This window comes from Gigantopelta aegis, chromosome 3 (genome assembly GCF_016097555.1).
Source record: "Gigantopelta aegis isolate Gae_Host chromosome 3, Gae_host_genome, whole genome shotgun sequence".
Classification (NCBI taxonomy): domain Eukaryota; kingdom Metazoa; phylum Mollusca; class Gastropoda; order Neomphalida; family Peltospiridae; genus Gigantopelta; species Gigantopelta aegis.
The window spans coordinates 67,100,370-67,120,272 of record NC_054701.1 but is presented as its reverse complement, the minus strand read 5'-3'; the positions used below and the strand labels follow the sequence as shown (position 1 = coordinate 67,120,272).

The 19,903-nt window shown below is 37.8% G+C and overlaps 1 protein-coding gene across 4 annotated transcripts in view; it reads left to right on the top strand.

The window, feature by feature from the left end:
• Positions 1-19,903, top strand: part of LOC121368704 (double C2-like domain-containing protein beta) — a 122,477-nt gene that overhangs the window by 60,602 nt on the left and 41,972 nt on the right. For all 4 annotated transcript variants that reach the window (XM_041493448.1, XM_041493447.1, XM_041493444.1 and 1 more), the window contains exon 3: positions 14,759-14,902. In XM_041493448.1, coding sequence (XP_041349382.1) covers positions 14,759-14,902 — 144 coding nt within the window. The remainder of the gene's footprint in view (positions 1-14,758; positions 14,903-19,903) is intronic.

The window sequence follows — 19,903 nt, the reverse complement described above, 5'->3', positions numbered from 1 at the left end:
GTTACAGGCTCGTTATTAAAACATCTTATATATATTTCAAAAGAACATGGTTAATGTTAGCCCCAAAACACACCAGAAACCTGGGTCTGGGACTGTGGGTCTGGGTTTGATTATGGTATGCCATGGATCAATGGGTCTGTCTGAACGACCGTCAGCTCTTACTCCGAGCGAAGTAAGTGTTAACCACCTGTTACAGGCATGTTATTAAAACATCTTATATACATTTCAAGTAAACATGGTTAATGTTAGCCCCAAAACACACCAGAAACTGGGTCTGGGACTGTGGGTTTGGGCTTGAGTATGGTATGCCATGGATCAATGGGTCTGTCCGAACGACCGTTAGCTCTTTCTCTGAGCGAAGTAAGTGGTAACCACCTGTTACAGGCTTGTTATTAAAACATCTTATATATATTTCAAGTAAACATGGTTAATGTTAGCCCCAAAACACACCAGAAACCTGGGTCTGGGACTGTGGGTCTGGGCTTGAGTATGGTATGCCATGGATCAATGGGTCTGTCCGAATGACCGTCTGCTCTTACTCCGAGCGAAGTAAGTGTTAACCACCTGTTACAGGCTCGTTATTAAAGCATATCACAGGCCTTGACCGTAACTTTTTTCAGTGATAGCCCTCAGTAAAAATCGGTAGCCACATAAATTTTTAAAAAGAGAGAAAAAGGCAAAATATTTTTTTTTTTATTATTTAAATATGTTGTTTTAGGTGTTTAAACATCCTGTTGATTGCACAGTACCTGGATGTGCAAAAACAATCTAGTAGCCCGGCGGACTACCAGGTTTAGACATCCAGTAGCCCGAGCTATAAGTCGGTACTAAAATACTCTGGGCTACCGCTAAGGTCAAGCCCTGATATCTTATATATATATTTTCAAGTAAGCATGGTTACTTTTTTCTACGACACCGCTAGAGCACATTGATTTATTAATCATCGGCTATTGGATGTAAAAAATTTGGTAATTCTGACTCGTAGTCATCAAAGGAAACAATGAATGAATGAATGTTTAACAACACCCCAGCACAAAAATAAACATCGGCTATTGGGTGAAACATGCTATATTTTTTCATTGGCTGCACTTTCTCACAGACAGGACAGGCATATACCACAGCCTTTGATATACCAGTTGTGGGGCACTGACTGGCATTGGGGAGAATAGTTGCAGGATTTCAACAAAGAGTAAAACAACCAGATATTAAACACCACAATAGCAGCCTGCTGTTGTTTAAAAATGTACCAAAAAAGTTTGTTTTGTTTAACAGCACCACTGGAGCACATCGATTAATTAATCATTGACTATTGGATGTCAAACTTTAGGCAATTCTGACTCATTGTCATCATAGTAAACCCCGCTACATGTTTTCTAAAGCAATCTTTTTATATGCACTTTCCCACAGACAGGAAAACACATGCCACGGCCTTTGTCCAGTTGTGGTGCACTGGTTGGAACGAGAAAAAACTCAGTCAGCTGAATGGATCCACCGAGGTGGTTCGATCCTGTGACGCAAGCACATCAAGTGAACACTCAACCAACTGAGCTACATCCCACCCCTAACCCCCCCCCCCCCAAAAAAAAAAACCCCCAAAAAACCCCCAGTACTAAAGTGTCCATGTCAGTTTAGGATCAATCCCTGTCTGTGGGCCTATTGAGCTATTTCTCATTCCAGTCAGTGTTTCACAAGTGGTGTAACAAATGTTGTGGTATGTACTATCCTTTCAGTGGGATGCTGCATATAAAAGATCTCTTTCTGCTAATCGGAAAGAGTAGCCCATTGCGTGGCAAGTAGCGGGTTTCCTTTTTTTATTATCTGTGTGGTTCTTAACCGTATGTACCAAGCCCTGTGTGGTTCTTAACCATATGTCCCGAGCCCTGTGTGGTTCTTAACCATATGTCCCGAGCCCTGTGTGGTTCTTAACCATATGTCCCGAGCCCTGTGTGGTTCTTAACCATATGTCCCGAGCCCTGTGTGGTTCTTAACCATATGTCCCGAGCCCTGTGTGGTTCTTAACCATATGTCCCGAGCCCTGTGTGGTTCTTAACCATATGTCCCGAGCCCTGTGTGGTTCTTAACCATATGTCCCGAGCCCTGTGTGGTTCTTAACCATATGTCCCGAGCCATGTGTTGTTCTTAACCATATGTCCCGAGCCCTGTGTGGTTCTTAACCATATGTCCCGAGCCCTGTGTGGTTCTTAACCATATGTCCCGAGCCATGTGTTGTTCTTAACCATATGTCCCGAGCCCTGTGTGGTTCTTAACCATATGTCCCGAGCCCTGTGTGGTTCTTAACCATATGTCCCGAACCATGTGTTGTTCTTAACCATATGTCCCGAGCCCTGTGTGCTTCTTAACCATATGTCCCGAGCCATGTGTGGTTCTTAACCATATGTCCCGAGCCCTGTGTGCTTCTTAACCATATGTCCCGAGCCCTGTGTGGTTCTTAACCATATGTCCCGAGCCATGTGTTGTTCTTAACCATATGTCCCGAGCCCTGTGTGCTTCTTAACCATATGTCCCGAGCCCTGTGTGGTTCTTAACCATATGTCCCGAGCCCTGTGTGGTTCTTAATCATATGTCCCGAGCCATGTGTGGTTCTTAACCATATGTCCCGAGCCCTGTGTGCTTCTTAACCATATGTCCCGAGCCCTGTGTGCTTCTTAACCATATGTCCCAAGCCATTTAACTAATTAAAATATGTGTCATGAAATAAAACATTCCTTCCTTCTTTTTACATTCTGGTTTACTTTCCTCCAAGGGGCAGGATGTAGCCCAGTGGTAAAGCATTCACTTGATGCGCAGTCAGTCTAGGATCGATCCCCGTCAGTGGGCCCTATGGGCTACTTCTTGTTTCAGCCAGTACACCATGACTGGAATATCAAAGGCCTTGGTATGTGTTACGCGATCTGTGGGATGGTGCATATAAAAAGATCCCTTGTTACTAATGGAATAATGTAGCAGGTTTCCTCTCTAAAACTATATGTCGGAATGAATGCTTGCTTCAGGTGCTTGCATCACAGGATTGAACCACCTCGGTGGATCCATTCAGTTGATTGGGTTTTTTCCTGTTCCAACCAGTGCACCACTACTGGTCAAAGGCCATGGTATGTGTTTCCCTGTCTGTGGGAAATTGCATATTAAAGATCCCTTGCTGCTAATGGAAAAATGTAGTGTTTTTTCTCTGATAACTATACAAGTCAGAATTACCAAATGTTTGACCTCCAGTGGCCGATGATTAGTAAGTCAATGTGCTCTAGTGGAGTCGTTAAACAAAACAAACACAATATGTTGGAATAACCAAATGTTTGACCTCCAATAGCCGATGATTAGTAAGTCAATGTGCTCTAGTGGAGTCGTTAAACAAAACAAACACAATATGTTGGAATAACCAAATGTTTGACCTCCAATAGCCGATGATTAGTAAGTCAATGTGCTCTAGTGGAGTCGTTAAACAAAACAAACACAATATGTTGGAATAACCAAATGTTTGACCTCCAATAGCCGATGATTAGTAAGTCAATGTGCTCTAGTGGAGTCGTTAAACAAAACAAACACAATATGTTGGAATAACCAAATGTTTGACCTCCAATAGCCGATGATTAGTAAGTCAATGTGCTCTAGTGGAGTCGTTAAACAAAACAAACACAATATGTTGGAATAACCAAATGTTTGACCTCCAATAGCCGATGATTAGTAAGTCAATGTGCTCTAGTGGAGTCGTTAAACAAAACAAACACAATATGTTGGAATAACCAAATGTTTGACCTCCAATAGCCGATGATTAGTAAGTCAATGTGCTCTAGTGGAGTCGTTAAACAAAACAAACACAATATGTTGGAATAACCAAATGTTTGACCTCCAATAGCCGATGATTAGTAAGTCAATGTGCTCTAGTGGAGTCGTTAAACAAAACAAACACAATATGTTGGAATAACCAAATGTTTGACCTCCAATAGCCGATGATTAGTAAGTCAATGTGCTCTAGTGGAGTCGTTAAACAAAACAAACACAATATGTTGGAATAACCAAATGTTTGACCTCCAATAGCCGATGATTAGTAAGTCAATGTGCTCTAGTGGAGTCGTTAAACAAAACAAACACAATATGTTGGAATAACCAAATGTTTGACCTCCAATAGCCGATGATTAGTAAGTCAATGTGCTCTAGTGGAGTCGTTAAACAAAACAAACACAATATGTTGGAATAACCAAATGTTTGACCTCCAATAGCCGATGATTAGTAAGTCAATGTGCTCTAGTGGAGTCGTTAAACAAAACAAACACAATATGTTGGAATAACCAAATGTTTGACCTCCAATAGCCGATGATTAGTAAGTCAATGTGCTCTAGTGGAGTCGTTAAACAAAACAAACACAATATGTTGGAATAACCAAATGTTTGACCTCCAATAGCCGATGATTAGTAAGTCAATGTGCTCTAGTGGAGTCGTTAAACAAAACAAACACAATATGTTGGAATAACCAAATGTTTGACCTCCAATAGCCGATGATTAGTAAGTCAATGTGCTCTAGTGGAGTCGTTAAACAAAACAAACACAATATGTTGGAATAACCAAATGTTTGACCTCCAATAGCCGATGATTAGTAAGTCAATGTGCTCTAGTGGAGTCGTTAAACAAAACAAACACAATATGTTGGAATAACCAAATGTTTGACCTCCAATAGCCGATGATTAGTAAGTCAATGTGCTCTAGTGGAGTCGTTAAACAAAACAAACACAATATGTTGGAATAACCAAATGTTTGACCTCCAATAGCCGATGATTAGTAAGTCAATGTGCTCTAGTGGAGTCGTTAAACAAAACAAACACAATATGTTGGAATAACCAAATGTTTGACCTCCAATAGCCGATGATTAGTAAGTCAATGTGCTCTAGTGGAGTCGTTAAACAAAACAAACACAATATGTTGGAATAACCAAATGTTTGACCTCCAATAGCCGATGATTAGTAAGTCAATGTGCTCTAGTGGAGTCGTTAAACAAAACAAACACAATATGTTGGAATAACCAAATGTTTGACCTCCAATAGCCGATGATTAGTAAGTCAATGTGCTCTAGTGGAGTCGTTAAACAAAACAAACACAATATGTTGGAATAACCAAATGTTTGACCTCCAATAGCCGATGATTAGTAAGTCAATGTGCTCTAGTGGAGTCGTTAAACAAAACAAACACAATATGTTGGAATAACCAAATGTTTGACCTCCAATAGCCGATGATTAGTAAGTCAATGTGCTCTAGTGGAGTCGTTAAACAAAACAAACACAATATGTTGGAATAACCAAATGTTTGACCTCCAATAGCCGATGATTAGTAAGTCAATGTGCTCTAGTGGAGTCGTTAAACAAAACAAACACAATATGTTGGAATAACCAAATGTTTGACCTCCAATAGCCGATGATTAGTAAGTCAATGTGCTCTAGTGGAGTCGTTAAACAAAACAAACACAATATGTTGGAATAACCAAATGTTTGACCTCCAATAGCCGATGATTAGTAAGTCAATGTGCTCTAGTGGAGTCGTTAAACAAAACAAACACAATATGTTGGAATAACCAAATGTTTGACCTCCAATAGCCGATGATTAGTAAGTCAATGTGCTCTAGTGGAGTCGTTAAACAAAACAAACACAATATGTTGGAATAACCAAATGTTTGACCTCCAATAGCCGATGATTAGTAAATTAATGTGCTCTGGTGGAAGGAAGGAAGGAAATGGTTTATTTAATGACGCAATCAACACATTTTATTTACGGTTATATGGCGTCGGAGTGCTCTTGTGGTGTCATTAAACAAAACAAACTCTAACTTTTAACTTTTTTTTATAAATTAATATGTCTAGATTTTATTAAACACACATTCCTTTTCCTCTGAAATATTGCGAAACGAAATATCAAGGTCAGAGAGCACTTAATCTGTTTATTTTGTGTTTTCATTTTCATGAATTTATGTCTGCTTCAGCTGACTTATTGAAAGTTTTTTTTTTTATTCATTTGATTATGATGGGCCTTGTTATGTGATTAGTGGCTTGTTTCCACGTCAGTGCCACGATCAATATACGAACACAAAGCAGAATTAATTCACTATAATTATACTCACCGAGTTACGTGGATCCTGATGCAATCAGTATAGATTTTAGTGTTTTTAACCTCGCATCATGATTGGTTGCTCCTCCATCAATTGTAAAGTATTGCTATATTGAAATTCAATAATAGACCAGGCTTATTTTGTTAAATAAAAGACTGTGCAAGGTATGGAATTTTTTTCCAGAAACTTGTGTGTGTGTTTTTTGTTTTTTTTTAAATTTGCTTTTCCAGAAAAAAAGAGAAGCAAATTAACCCCCCCCCCCAAAAAAAAAAAAAAAACCCCAAGTTTTACCAGTATTTGAACACCTTTATGGTAATGATTTCAAAAAAATGTATTTTGGGAAATGCCATGAAATTGTGAACTTTGTAACATTCCATTGAATTTGTTTTCTAAAAGCTACATGCTGTATCTTGTAAAGTTTACATTTTCAGATATAATGCTAGTCTATCTGACCTTCTGTTCAACTGTCTGTTCAACTGTCTGTTCGACTGTGCATGTATCCATCCATCCATCCATCCATCCATTCATCTATTCATCCATTCATCCATCCATCCATCCATCCATCAATTCATCCATCCATCCATCAATTCATCCATCCATCGATTCATCTATCCATCCATCTATCCATCCATCCATCCATCAATTCATCCATCCATCAATTCATCCATCCATCCATCCATCCATCCATCTATCGATTCATCCATCCATCGATTCATCCATCCATCGATTGATCCATCCATCTATCCATCCGTCCATCCGTCCGTCCGTCCGTCCGTCCATCCATCCATCCATCCATCCATCCATTTGTGTTAATTAATCTGTTAGTTTGTCCATCCTTGTTCATCTGTCCATCTATCCTATCCATATCCATATGTTTAATTCTGTATCTGTCTCTTTAGCTATCTACTGATAGTATTATGTCTCTATTAAATGGGATTTATTAGTAGTAAATACATCCAGGTAACATATTTAATTAATGGAGTAGTCAGTAGACATCTTAACTCTAAAGATTAAACCTTACAGGTAGTGTATCGATCAGTCCCGTACTAAACCCTCGGGAAGCCCTAGCCAATGAGACAGGCACGAGACTGGGGACTAATAAACCTGAAAGGCTTTGTCAAAGTTCCGCTCACCAGAAGTGAAAAGCTTTTTAATTATTGGTCTAAGAAGCTTTACAGAAAACTGGTTTGTTTAGTGTCTTTATCATCTAGAAATATAATAAAATCAACATCTTGTGAGAATAGGGATAAAAGTAATAGGGAACCCCCAGTAGCCAAACTCAGCTCAAACCATCGTCTTATGAATGTGTTTTAGGTATATTGACCTCAAAACTCAAAAGATATGTTGTTGTTTTTTCCCCCCGAGAAAATGGACAATAATCTGTGTTAAGTCCTCCAGTCTTCGCCACGAGCAGACTCAAGGCGAGCGGAAGATTACTCACCTGAAATGTTGCTAGACCACCAACCACATCAAGTTTCAAATAAAATGTATTAAAAATGTTAATGTAAGGCGATCAATTTGCTGCTCTCTTAAAGTAATTTCCAATGATGATATGAAATGACTATTGTGCGAAATGACATTTTGCAATGGTACGAAATTACTATCGTATGAAATGACTTTTTGCAGTGGTATGAAATGACTATCATATGAAATGACTTTTTGCAGTGGTATGAAATGACTATCGTACGAAATGACTTTTTGCAGTGGTACGAAATGACTATCATATGAAATGACTTTTTGCAGTGATATGAAATGACTATTGTACGAACATTATTTCTGTCAATCCTTTTCATTCTGTTGATCATACAGTTGTTATTGTTTTGTTTTTATTGTTTGAATTTGCGATTTACTGATAAAAAACCGTCTACTTTCAAATTTCACTTCTGACGCCAATCGTCCTTTCAAGATCTTTGGTGGTCATCAAGCCTGCTGTAATACTGAACTACCGGTTGTAATGTTTGCCCAATTAATTCATTATTATCATATAACCATTCCCCACAGCTAATATACCTGAGTTCCCCTACTTTTTTGAAGAGTATATATATATAATTGTATACAATACATATTACTATGTAATCATAATCAAACTCTCAGTAAACATGGTACAATGATTCTCTGGGGCAGTCTTTGTAAACTAATAAAAAGATATTTTGCAAATTTTCAGTTTATGAATTTTTATTAAATTTTAGTATTTTAAATAAAAATTTAACACTGAAAATTTAAAAGTCTATTAGCAAGTTTTAATTGGATAGTTTTGAAACTTAGTATAAGTATTCTCAGGGACAGTCTTCACAAACTAATAGAAAGATATTTTGGAAATATTTAATTAAATGTTTTAATATTAAATTTAAATATTTTTAAATAGAAATTTAACATTAAAAATTTAACAGTCTATCTTCTAGAGTGTTGATTGAATAGCTCTTTAACTTGGTATTATGATTCTCTGGAGCAGTCTTCACAAACTAATAGAGAAATACATTGGAATTTTAAAATTTTGTATTATGTTTTAACAATTTAAATAAAAATTTAGCAATGAACGTTTTCAGAGATTCTTGAACTACACACATGGATATTCTAAGGTGGTTTTGTAAAAATTAATGAATTATCTACTATTGACAAAATAAAAAATTAAATAGTGGAGCTCTTGTTTAAATAATAGAACCTGTCTAAACTGGAGACCCCTTAAAACCAAACTTTTACTGGTCTTGTGGATGTCCAGTTTAAATGGGTTTCACTGTAGATGATTTGAGAGATATAGATTTAAGATTGCCATTCAGTACAGCTGATTGTTCCATGAAGGTGACTGTTTAAGCAAGATGACTTTACAAATAATTGAAAGTACCAATATCAAAGTACTTTCATATCCTGTGTTCTGGGATCCCATGTCTTGATATTGACTTCTGGGATAGACAGTGAAACCCCTCTAAACCAGACACCTGTGGAACGAAGAAAAAAATGTCTGGTTAAAAAAAGGTATCTAGTTTAAAGAGGTTATGTTCTGTACCAGTTTTGAATGAATTCCAGTTTACAGAGGGTCTGGTTTTGAATGAATTCCAGTTTACAGAGGGTCTGGTTTTGAGGGAATTCTGGTTTACAGAGGGTCTGGTTTTGAAAGAATTCCCATTTACATAGGATCTGGTTTGAGGGAATTCCAGTTCCAGAGGGTCTGGTTTTGAGGGAATTCCCATTGTCAGAGGGTCTGGTTTTGAGAGAATTCCATTTTCAGAGGGTCTGGTTTTGAGGGAATTCAGTTTACAGAAGGGTTTACAAAGGGTCAGTTTTGAGGGAATGCTGGTTTGAAGGAATGAGGGAATGCTGGTTTACAGAGGGTCCAGTTTTGAGGGAATGCTGGTTTACAGAGGGTCCAGTTTTGAGGGAATGCTGGTTTACAGAGGGTCCAGTTTTGAGGGAATGCTGGTTTACAGAGGGTCCAGTTTTGAGGGAATGCTGGTTTACAGAGGGTCCAGTTTTGAGGGAATGCTGGTTTACAGAGAACCTGGTTTTGATGGAATTCCGGTTTACAAAGGGTCCAGTTTTGAGGGAATGCTGGTTTACAGAGAACCTGGTTTTGAGGGAATTCTGGTTTACAGAGGGTCTATTTTTGAGGGAATTCCGGTTTACAGAGAGTCTGTTTTTTGAGAGGTTTCACTGTATCTCATTCCTAAAATGGTATGTGTAGCATCAGGATGTTTCACTGTTGACATGTCAACAGGATAAAGGCAGAGCGGAAATATAATACACCATTGTGCTCGACTTTTACCTCAGCAGCTGCTGGGCATTATTTAATTAATATACAAATTGGCTTGGCTACTCGACTGAGGCAACGAGATCATTGTTGTGGACTGATTTGAGACCTCCGAGGGACCAGGCACTGTAAACAGGAAGCCTGTCGTAGGTGGCAGCTGGAACATGCAGCTTAATGAGAGTAGCAGGATTTCAAGGCGCCAAGAGCCACATGTAACGTTAAGTGGTAATGGTGGCTTGTGTTTCGTTGAAAGGTCAATCATGTCTTTTTAGCTGACCCATGGTGGGTTTTTTTAAACAACCACACAGATAATGAGAGTGAAAATCCTCTTCTGCCACACACTAGGCTACTCTTTTCGATTAGTTAAAGTTTAAGTTAAAGTTTATTTTGTTTAACAACACCACTAGAGCAATTTGATTTGTTAATCATCGGCTAGTGGATGTCAAACATTTGGTAATTTTGACATAGTCTTAGAGAGGAAACTGGCTACATTTTTCCATTAGTAGCAAGGGATCTTTTATGTGCACAATCCCACAGACAGTATAGCACATACCACAGCCTTTGATATACCATTTGTGTGGCACTAGATGGAATGAGAAATAGCCCAATGGCCTAGACCGACCACACATCAGGTGGGCACTTTACCACTGGGGTACGTCCCGCTCCCTTTTTGATTAGCAGCAAGTGATTTTGTATATGCTGCATCCCAGACAGGATAGCACATACCATGGCCTTTGTTACACCAGTTTTGGAGAACTGGTTTACAGAGTGTCCGGTTTTGTGAGGTTTCACTGTAGAAGGTGTAAATTGACTTCATTATTGCTAAGCTTGAAAGTGTATGGATTAATTTCATCAATTAAGATGCTTAGAAATTAAACTCTTTTGAGACATTCTGGCAGATCATAATCCATTAACCCTGAGTTGATAGACATATGGTATTCCATATGAAATGAGGATTTTTATGGTTCTGACAGAAAATAGTGGGAGCAAAGAAATAAAATAAAAACAGGAAACCTAGAAACTTAATTAGAAACCTAATCACTAAGCTATTTAAATCCTGGTGCCCAATTTTAAACTTTCGCCTCTGGATGATTCCAGAGGCTGTGCCAGGATGGTGGTGGTGTATGTGTGGGGTGCGCTGGTGGGCATGCATGAACCTTTTGGGGAATAGTGGCTTGTCAATAGATTCATATACAGTTTTAGACAGTGTATACATGGTATATTTTTGTGTAGTAATATAGTGTTAAGTGTATATATCAAGGTAATGCAAATTAGTTGATTGTTTTTCTTTTTACCTGTGGGAAAAAAGTTTGTTTTGTTTAATGATAGCACTAGAGCACATTGATTTATTAATCATCAGCTATTGGATGTCAAACATTTGGTAATTTTGACATATAGTCTTAAAGAGGAATTTACATAGGCCTACAGCCTGTTTGCCAATCCATTTCATTTATTTTAAATGAATAAATATTGTTTAAAAAAAAGAAAAAAGAGAGGAAACCCGCTACATTTTTTCCATTAGTAGCTAGGGATCTTTTATGTGCACCATCCCACAGACAGAACAACACATACCATGGCCTTTGATATACCAGTCGTGGAGCACTGGCTGGAACGAGAAATAGACCAATAGGCCCACTGACGGGGATCGATCCTAGACCGACCATGCATCAAGCAGATGCTTTACTACTGGGCTACATCCCAACCACACCTGTGGGAAAAGAAGCTCATACCAGGAAAATAAAAGACAGATTTTGTCTTGCCTTTACGAAGTAAAAAACCCAGATACAGATATTTCCTGTCCAGCGGAGGTGGTGATGGCAACAGTGGCAATGATAATGTCATCTTTTACGTTAAAGTTTAACATTAAAGTTTTGCATTTAGATGAGTTTCTCACTAACTACAAGTCCTAGGTCAGTAAAACTTGGTGTATAGTTGCACCTATGGATGTTCATCACAGAGCACCAAAACATTTTATGATAGGCAAGACATTTAAATCGGTGGAATTCTTGTTTCATAATTAATTCCGGCTGTGTAAATAAAAACCGTAAAAGTGATGCAATCATCAGTGTTAAAAAGAGTATGGGTGGGAGGAAGCCATTGTTCTGTGTTGATTCCATAGTCTCAAGAGTGCAAGAAACCATGTATTATTTAACGGCTGATCTGATTGAGCTTTCAGTTGATTAATCTCAAAACTACAATTGCTGTTTTTCCTACTCTTTCCCTCACAATGAAGGGCCATTAAAATGGAAAGCACACACATTTTAAACAAATGAAATTGGGTTGCTGTTTTAGCATGGGTTTTTTGTGTGTGTGTGTTTTTTTTTTTTAAGACCCACAAATATTTAACATGGAAATAAAGACATTTTGTTAGGACATGACAAACATATACAGATGATGATAATGAATGTAATAGTGAAGCTGCAATATTTCCCTTTTGGTATGGGACTACTTGACAGAGCTGTGCTACATACTTATTGTCAACTGAGTTATCTCGGTATCACCCGAGCCAGTTCCTGCCAGGGCCCTGTTTTACAAAGCGATCTTAGTGCTAACATCACCAGAAGTGCATTTCTACCTTTTACAATTACGGTGATCTTAGTCCTAAAATCACTTCCTAAAACGGGGCCCTGAGCCCATGCTTATAAAACGTAAAGTCTAGACTTTAACATAATGCTATTTGAATGGCGTTGCCATGACGTTAAAGTCTGGACTTTATTAAAGTCTAGACTGTAAGGTTTATAAGCATGGGGCCTGGGCCCCGTTCCACAAAGCGATCTTAGTCCTAAGATCACCTTAAGTGCATAGATACCATATGCACTAAGGTGATCTTACTGCTAAGATCGCTTCATGGAATGGGGCCCTGGTCGTCATCCCCCAATAGTGTTAAACCCATAATTGCAGCCGTCTAATGGATGAAACTCAGAGTTTGAGTATGTGACTAAAGTTTACATCTACCCAGTGTGCCTGTTGGGGCACACTGAGTTGGGAGTCGGGGCAGGAATGAAGTTTGTTTTGTTTAACGACACCACTAGAGCACATTGAATTATTAATCACAAGCTATTGGATGTCAAACATATGGTAATTTTGACACAGTAATAGAGAGGAAACCTGCTACATTTTTCCATTAGTAGCAAGGTATCTTTTATATGCACCATCCCACAGACAGGATAGCATATATTACAGCCTTTGACAGAGTATGACAAATATTTTGAAAAGTCACTAGCCACAGGGCTAGTGGGTTAGCAAAAGATCATCATCTATCAATAGAATGTAAACTCAAAATGTTTGACTTGATGGTTCTGCCATAAAATGCGGGCTAGTGGTTTTGCATTTCTCACTAGCCCGAACTTAAAAACCACTAGCCACTGGCGTCGGGCTAGCAGATTTGTCGAACTCTGCCTTGGATATACCAGTCGTGGAGCATTGGCTGGAACGAGAAATATCCCATTGGGCCCACTGACGGGGATCGATCCTAGACTGACTGCGTATCAGGTGTGTGCTTTACCACTGTGTTACGTCCCGCCCGTACAGGAATGAAAGCATGATTGACAAGATGACTTCTTCAACCTCAGAGGTTGGAGCCAGTACTGGTATTAAAAATCTCCTATTGGAATGAAAACTCCCCTATAATATAAACATAAGGCATTATTAATATAAGCATGTTCTCATTTCTTTTCACTGTGTTTTTCTCAAGATGACTTCTTGCATGTCAGGTGAACTCAAACTAATGAGGTAATTCCTGCTTCCTGACTAACAAGGTAATTTCTCTCCTCCAGCTTTAGACATATGACGCTGTACATGTAGTTTTGTCTGTGCTAATTGTTTGAGCACAAAATAACAGATATTACAGGCGCATCCTATTTTCCTACCACCGTCTGAATTATATGTTGATGACCTCTTCAGGTCTCAGATAATTGCGAGAGCGATCATTTGGTTCGTACATCGTTCATGCAAATCTAATTTTGCATAACCTGTTTCTCGTTTGTGCATTGTGAATTAAATTTAAAACATCATTTACATGGATGCAGAGATGGAAATGGATTACTTGAATTTATTTTTGTGTTACTCTTAAATTGGTAACACAAATTTTCAGTTCACAAGAGGATTGTTCTTGCATCTCAGATGGACTTTTAATAATGAGTAATTATATTTCCTGTTCTTTTACATGACACAAAACTTTTGTGTGTAGAAATTTCTTGACTGCAAAATAACAGTTATTAAAGGAGTCTACTAGTTCCTTTTGATATGGTGTAGTTGATATAATGATTTATTGCACCTTGGACTTACTTTTACAAATGAACTAAATCCTACATCCTATATGTTAGATAGATGACACTGATGTTTTGTTTGGAGAAATTATTTTACCACACAGTAATGGTTATTAAAATGGTCTACTACTTCCTTCAGATGGTATGTCGTTAAATAAAACATTTCCTTCCTTAAGATGGTGTGTTGACATAATGATTTATTGCACCTTGGATTTACTATTACAAATGAACTAAACCCTATTTTAGACAGATGATACTGAAATTCTGTGGAGAAATTACTAGACCACAAAATAACCGTTATTAAAGGGGCATACTAGTTCCTACTGATGGGGTGTGTTGATATAATGACTTGATGCATTTTGGGTGTGCATTTACTGACGAGCAAAATCCTGCAATCCAAATTTTAGACCAATTATGCTGTACGTCTGTATATACAGTGAAACTCCTCTAAACTGGACACCCTCAGGACCAAGTAAAAAATCCGGTTTTAAGAGGTATCCGGTTTAGAGAGGTTCTCTTCTGTACAGATATTTAAAAAGAGGCCATGACAAATGTCCGGTTTTGAAGGGATTCTGGTTTATAGAGGGTCCGGTTTTGAGAGGTTTCACTGTAATAATTTTTATCTGTGTTTTGCAGACTGGGAGCTGGCTGGTCGGTGCACACAAGTCGTTTAGGCCAGTTTCAGAAGTCGGATCAGCTGACACTGGAGGAACAGGAACACATAATGCGGGTCATTTCACGCGCAGAGTACCTCGAGCAGGTGGAGCAGGAGAGAATTGGGTCAGTGCTTTAGAAAGTAGTATTATGTGTATCCATATGGTTAAAAATATCTTGGTCATATCAAAGTGATACATCCCACTAGAACGCCAAGTGGGACGTAACACTTTGACGTCACACGATGGCGTCATCGATTGGTGCACCACAACCTTTACAGGAATGCCAACCAAATGAGTGATATACCATATATTGCCGTGTATTAGCTGACTTTTGAAGTCTAGAAACACTTTCCAAAAGAAGAGAGTCGGCTTATACACTGAGGCAACAAATTGGAGCATAAAATTCCGATCGAAAATACGCCCGACCGTGACTTATAAATTTTGATCAGACCCTTGGTCACTTAGCCTTTCACTGATTAAGTAACAATAATTTGTGCACAGTATAAATAAAACACCCCATTATGCAATATTATGCAGTTTTTTGTTCTTGAATGCATTATAAGTTTGATAAATAATAATAAAAAATTACTTGTTTTATTGTCATTTCAATGGTAAAAATGTATTCTTTCCAACTGTCCGCCATCTTTGTTTGACCTGTACTGGGACCAGTCTTTCATATAGCAAATTTAAGATACAAAACAGTGTTTTTTCTTCAAACAAGTATTATATTTCTAATAATTATTGTTTTGTTGGGAGAGTGCATTAAACTGTAAAGTAATGCCATAAATAAATTAAGCTCATTATTAACATTACCGACTGAAAAAACATAATTACTCCCACAATTGTCACATGACCATACCATATACAGTGAACAGCTACAGTCATGGACCGCATGATCTTTTGTTTCTGTGTGTGTAGGGGATTCAACATGCCTCAATGATTTTACTTTTTTCTGTCAAGTGAATAAATTAATTACTTGTGTGCAGTGATATGTTGTTACAGCTTGAATTATTTATTTTTCTGTTATGCTTTTTCAGTTCTAAATTATTTTTCACGGCATGTTAGATGTTAGCATTGCCGCATTGATTGCGATCGCGATTACCGGTATTGTAATAATTAAAGGGAAAACAAATATAATGAACAAGAAAAGCACAAGTCTATTTGTTAACAATATTATTGAAATCGATACAACATACAACTGGACAAAAAATGACCTCGGCTTATACACAAGGCTGATGATTTTGTACTAGATATTTAGGGTCACACTAAGAGGTCGGCTTATTCAAGGAGTCAACTAATACATGGCAGTATGCAGTAAATTAAGATGGATTATGGGTAATAAATAGGATATTAAACTTGCTACCATTTCGAATCATGTTTATGTCCCTCATGAAATAATTTCCATTGTCACTTGCTATAGCTCGTGACAATTGAAAATTATTTCACTCGGGACATAGACATGATACGAAATGAAAGCTCGTTTAATATCCTATAATTATGTCTACCAGGGCCCAATTTCACTAAACATCGTATGCCTAGTTTTGCATGTAAACATAAATCTACGACTAAACCACAATTCTTATTACTAATATAGTACAACAAATATCGTTAGAAATACACATATTTCATTTCCCTTTGTCCTTAAAATGCTCCATTTTTTGTAATGAAGTACTTTTCTTTGTGAAATAAATGATAAACCTATGTAAATATATGCGCTGCATAACTGCTAGTCGCAGACATAAACTTACGATGTTTTGTGAAATATGCTCCTGGTCTGGTATTTATGAAATTTTTTGTTTGTTTTGTTTAAACAACACAAATGGAGCACATTGATTTATTAATCATTGGCTATTGGATGTCAAACATTTGGTAATTTTGACATATAGCCTTAGAGAGAAAACTCGCTACATTTTTCCATTAATAGCAAGGGATCTTTTATATGCACCATCCAACATACAGGATAGCACATACCATAACCTTTGATATACCAGTCGTGGTGCACTGGCTGGAACAAGAAATAGCCCAATGGGCCCACGAACCAGGATCAATCCTAAACTGACAGCGCATCAAGCGAGCATTTACCACTGGGTTATGACCCCACCCCCCACCCCCCTATAAAACGTTTGTAGTATGGACTCAAGACTCCAATAGTTAAAGTTTGTTTTGTTTAACAACACCACTGATGGACAGAGATTAATCAGTCATCGGCTATTGGATGTCAAACATTTGGTAATTCTGATTCAAAGTCATCAGAGGAAACCTGGTACATTTTTTCTAATGCAGCAAGCCATCTTTCCCACAGACAGGAAAGCACATACTGCAGCCAATTATGGTGCACTGGTGGAATGACAAAAAACCTAATGAGTTTAATTCATCCACCGAGGTGTTTCGATCCTGCGACACAAGCACCTCAAGCGAGCACTCAACCGACTGAGCTAAATCCCGCCCCCAAGACTCCAATAGAGTGTAGGACTTTAACATCATGGCACCATCATATATATTTTATGTATGTGATATCATTAGAGATTAAAGTCTAGACGCTAAACATTTTATAAGCATGGGCACAAGGCTCGAACTTAACGATTGTTCGGCACTAAGCAGAGTTGTGGAATGTATTGCTGTAGATGAGAGATAATTACTGATGACAGTTGTTTGCAGATGGATAAAAAATTATTGCCATTGTTTGGAGGGATTGTTTTTGTTTTTAATATCAACCTGATTGTATCATTTAACATTTGTAGCACATAGTAATAGCCGGCTATAATTTCTCGGTGTTAATATTGAGGATAAACTAATGAAATTGCCTCATTCATAGGATTCAGGTATCAAGTTATTTAGGTTACACAACATTCATAGCAGACAGTATTAGCCACATATAATTCCATTTTAACCTGTTATTTCTGTTCTTAATGACATTACTGGTAATATAATAAGAGTCAAGAATTTCACACTATGTGCTGTGTCCGCCATTCATAAATTTCTAGGCAGAACATAACATTGACAGAGGGATATCTCTTCTCGTCGTACCAGCATAGATTAATTTCTCATGAACTCACCTTTTTGTTGTGCAGAATATTGCAAAAACATATTAGCATGCACCATTATACCTCTTTATAGTTATATGTATATAGGGAATAACTGGTCACTGTCTTAAGATATCGGCTTTATCCTGCGAAGGTTAGAATGCCATGCGACCTGAGCAGGATAAAGCCGATATCTTAAGACAGTAACCAGTTATTTCTTTTATACTGCAATCCTACAGGAATAGGTGGAAAATAATTATTTATTCCATTTCTGTGTATGCAAATAAAGTATCGTCAACCTAGCAAGGCTTTTGCCGTATGACGTCATACAAGATACATGACATCATTCTTTGTAAGACACTAGCTACATTCTGTCACATTCAAAAAGCCTTTCTGAACTCCATTTCATAAATAAATATACAAGTTTTGTATTGTTATTGCAAAACTAAAATTTATTTGCATTTACTGTACTAAAACAAATGATTTGAAGAGTATGTTTATTGAAAATCTAGTCTGAAATACTCGAGTCAAGTTGGGCTTATGTCACGTGACCTGTATTTCTGGTCACTGACCAAAAATATAGAGATTAATCTAGTCCTCATTATCTTGACAATGAATACAGTGATTACGGGATAAATTGTTGTATTGTGTTGTAGCTGCCTAGTGACAAGTTGCAGAAATATTGGAATATGTTTTTGTGTGCTGGTACAACCTGTTTGTTGTACCTAGTCATTACACAAAAATATTAGCACATGACAATATGTACCTTTACTTTAATGTCTGTATGATCTGGAGTAGGATCTAACTCACTTGGTAAAATGCTTGCCTCCTGCTGGACAATCAAGCTGACGACAGTGGTTCAAATCCCGTCAAAGCTGGCTCACACATTCATTCATCTTTCTCATCTATCACCCTCTGCCTATCATTCTCATTATCTTAATATACAAAACTTTCCAATTTCTCCCACGATTTTAATCTGTTTCGACCCTTTCTGTCAATTTCCTTCGACTATGTCTTCTGAGCTGTCCACACCATCGCCTACCTGTCTCAACTTCCTCCACGGGTGCACTCTCTGTGTATATCCCTGCACCCACCTGGCGTCCTCGTCCTCTGCCGTTAATAAAGCTGGTGTGACCCACGGCACTAACTAACGACCGCCGGTAGTAGGGGTGCATAGTAGGTGGTTATAAGTGCCTCTTAACAATGCCAGAAGTAACTACTGAACACTCCCCGAAGTGGTCAGACTAAGCCCACAGCTAAAAGCTGATGGGGAACAGGTATGTGGCACAGATAGCCACAAGAGACGAGCACCTGTCGCGGTTGGAGAGACAAGAACTGGGATGTGGAGGTGGACAGCGAAAGAAGTTGAAAGATAGGAGTTGCCAGATTGGGAAGAAATGAGATGGAATTCAAAGGAGAGAAAGGAAAGGGGGGCACTGGGCTAAAAAAAAATAATAAAAAAAATAAAAAAAATAAAAAAAATGCTTGCCTCGGGTGCTTGGATCAAAGGATTGAATTCCTTCAGTGGACCCAGATTTCTGATCGGATTTTTTCTCGTTCCAACCAATATTCCATGATTAGTATATCAAAGGCTGTGTTATGTGCTGTTCTGTTTGTGATAAAATGCTTATTAAAAAACCCATGCTGTTACTGGGAAAATGTAGTGGTTATTCCTCTTTAAGATTGTATGTCAGAATTATCAATTGATTAGTAAATATTCTGAGAAGACTGCCCAACAAATTTTCATATCTCCTAAGTTCCAGGGCCATAACTCTGTCAAAAATGGGAATATCTCCATAAAAGTCAAACTTGATCTGTAACTCAAACATACACAAAATATGATGATAAAGCTATACACAAATTTTATCTGTAACTCAAACAGACACAAAATATGATGATAAAGCTATACACAAATTTGATCTGTAACTCAAACAGACACAAAATATGATGATAAGGCTATACACAAATTTGATCTGTAACTCAAACAGACACAAAATATGATGATAAAGCTATACACAAATTTGATCTGTAACTGAAACATACACAAAATATGATGATAAAGCTATACACAAATTTTATCTGTAACTCAAACAAACACAAAA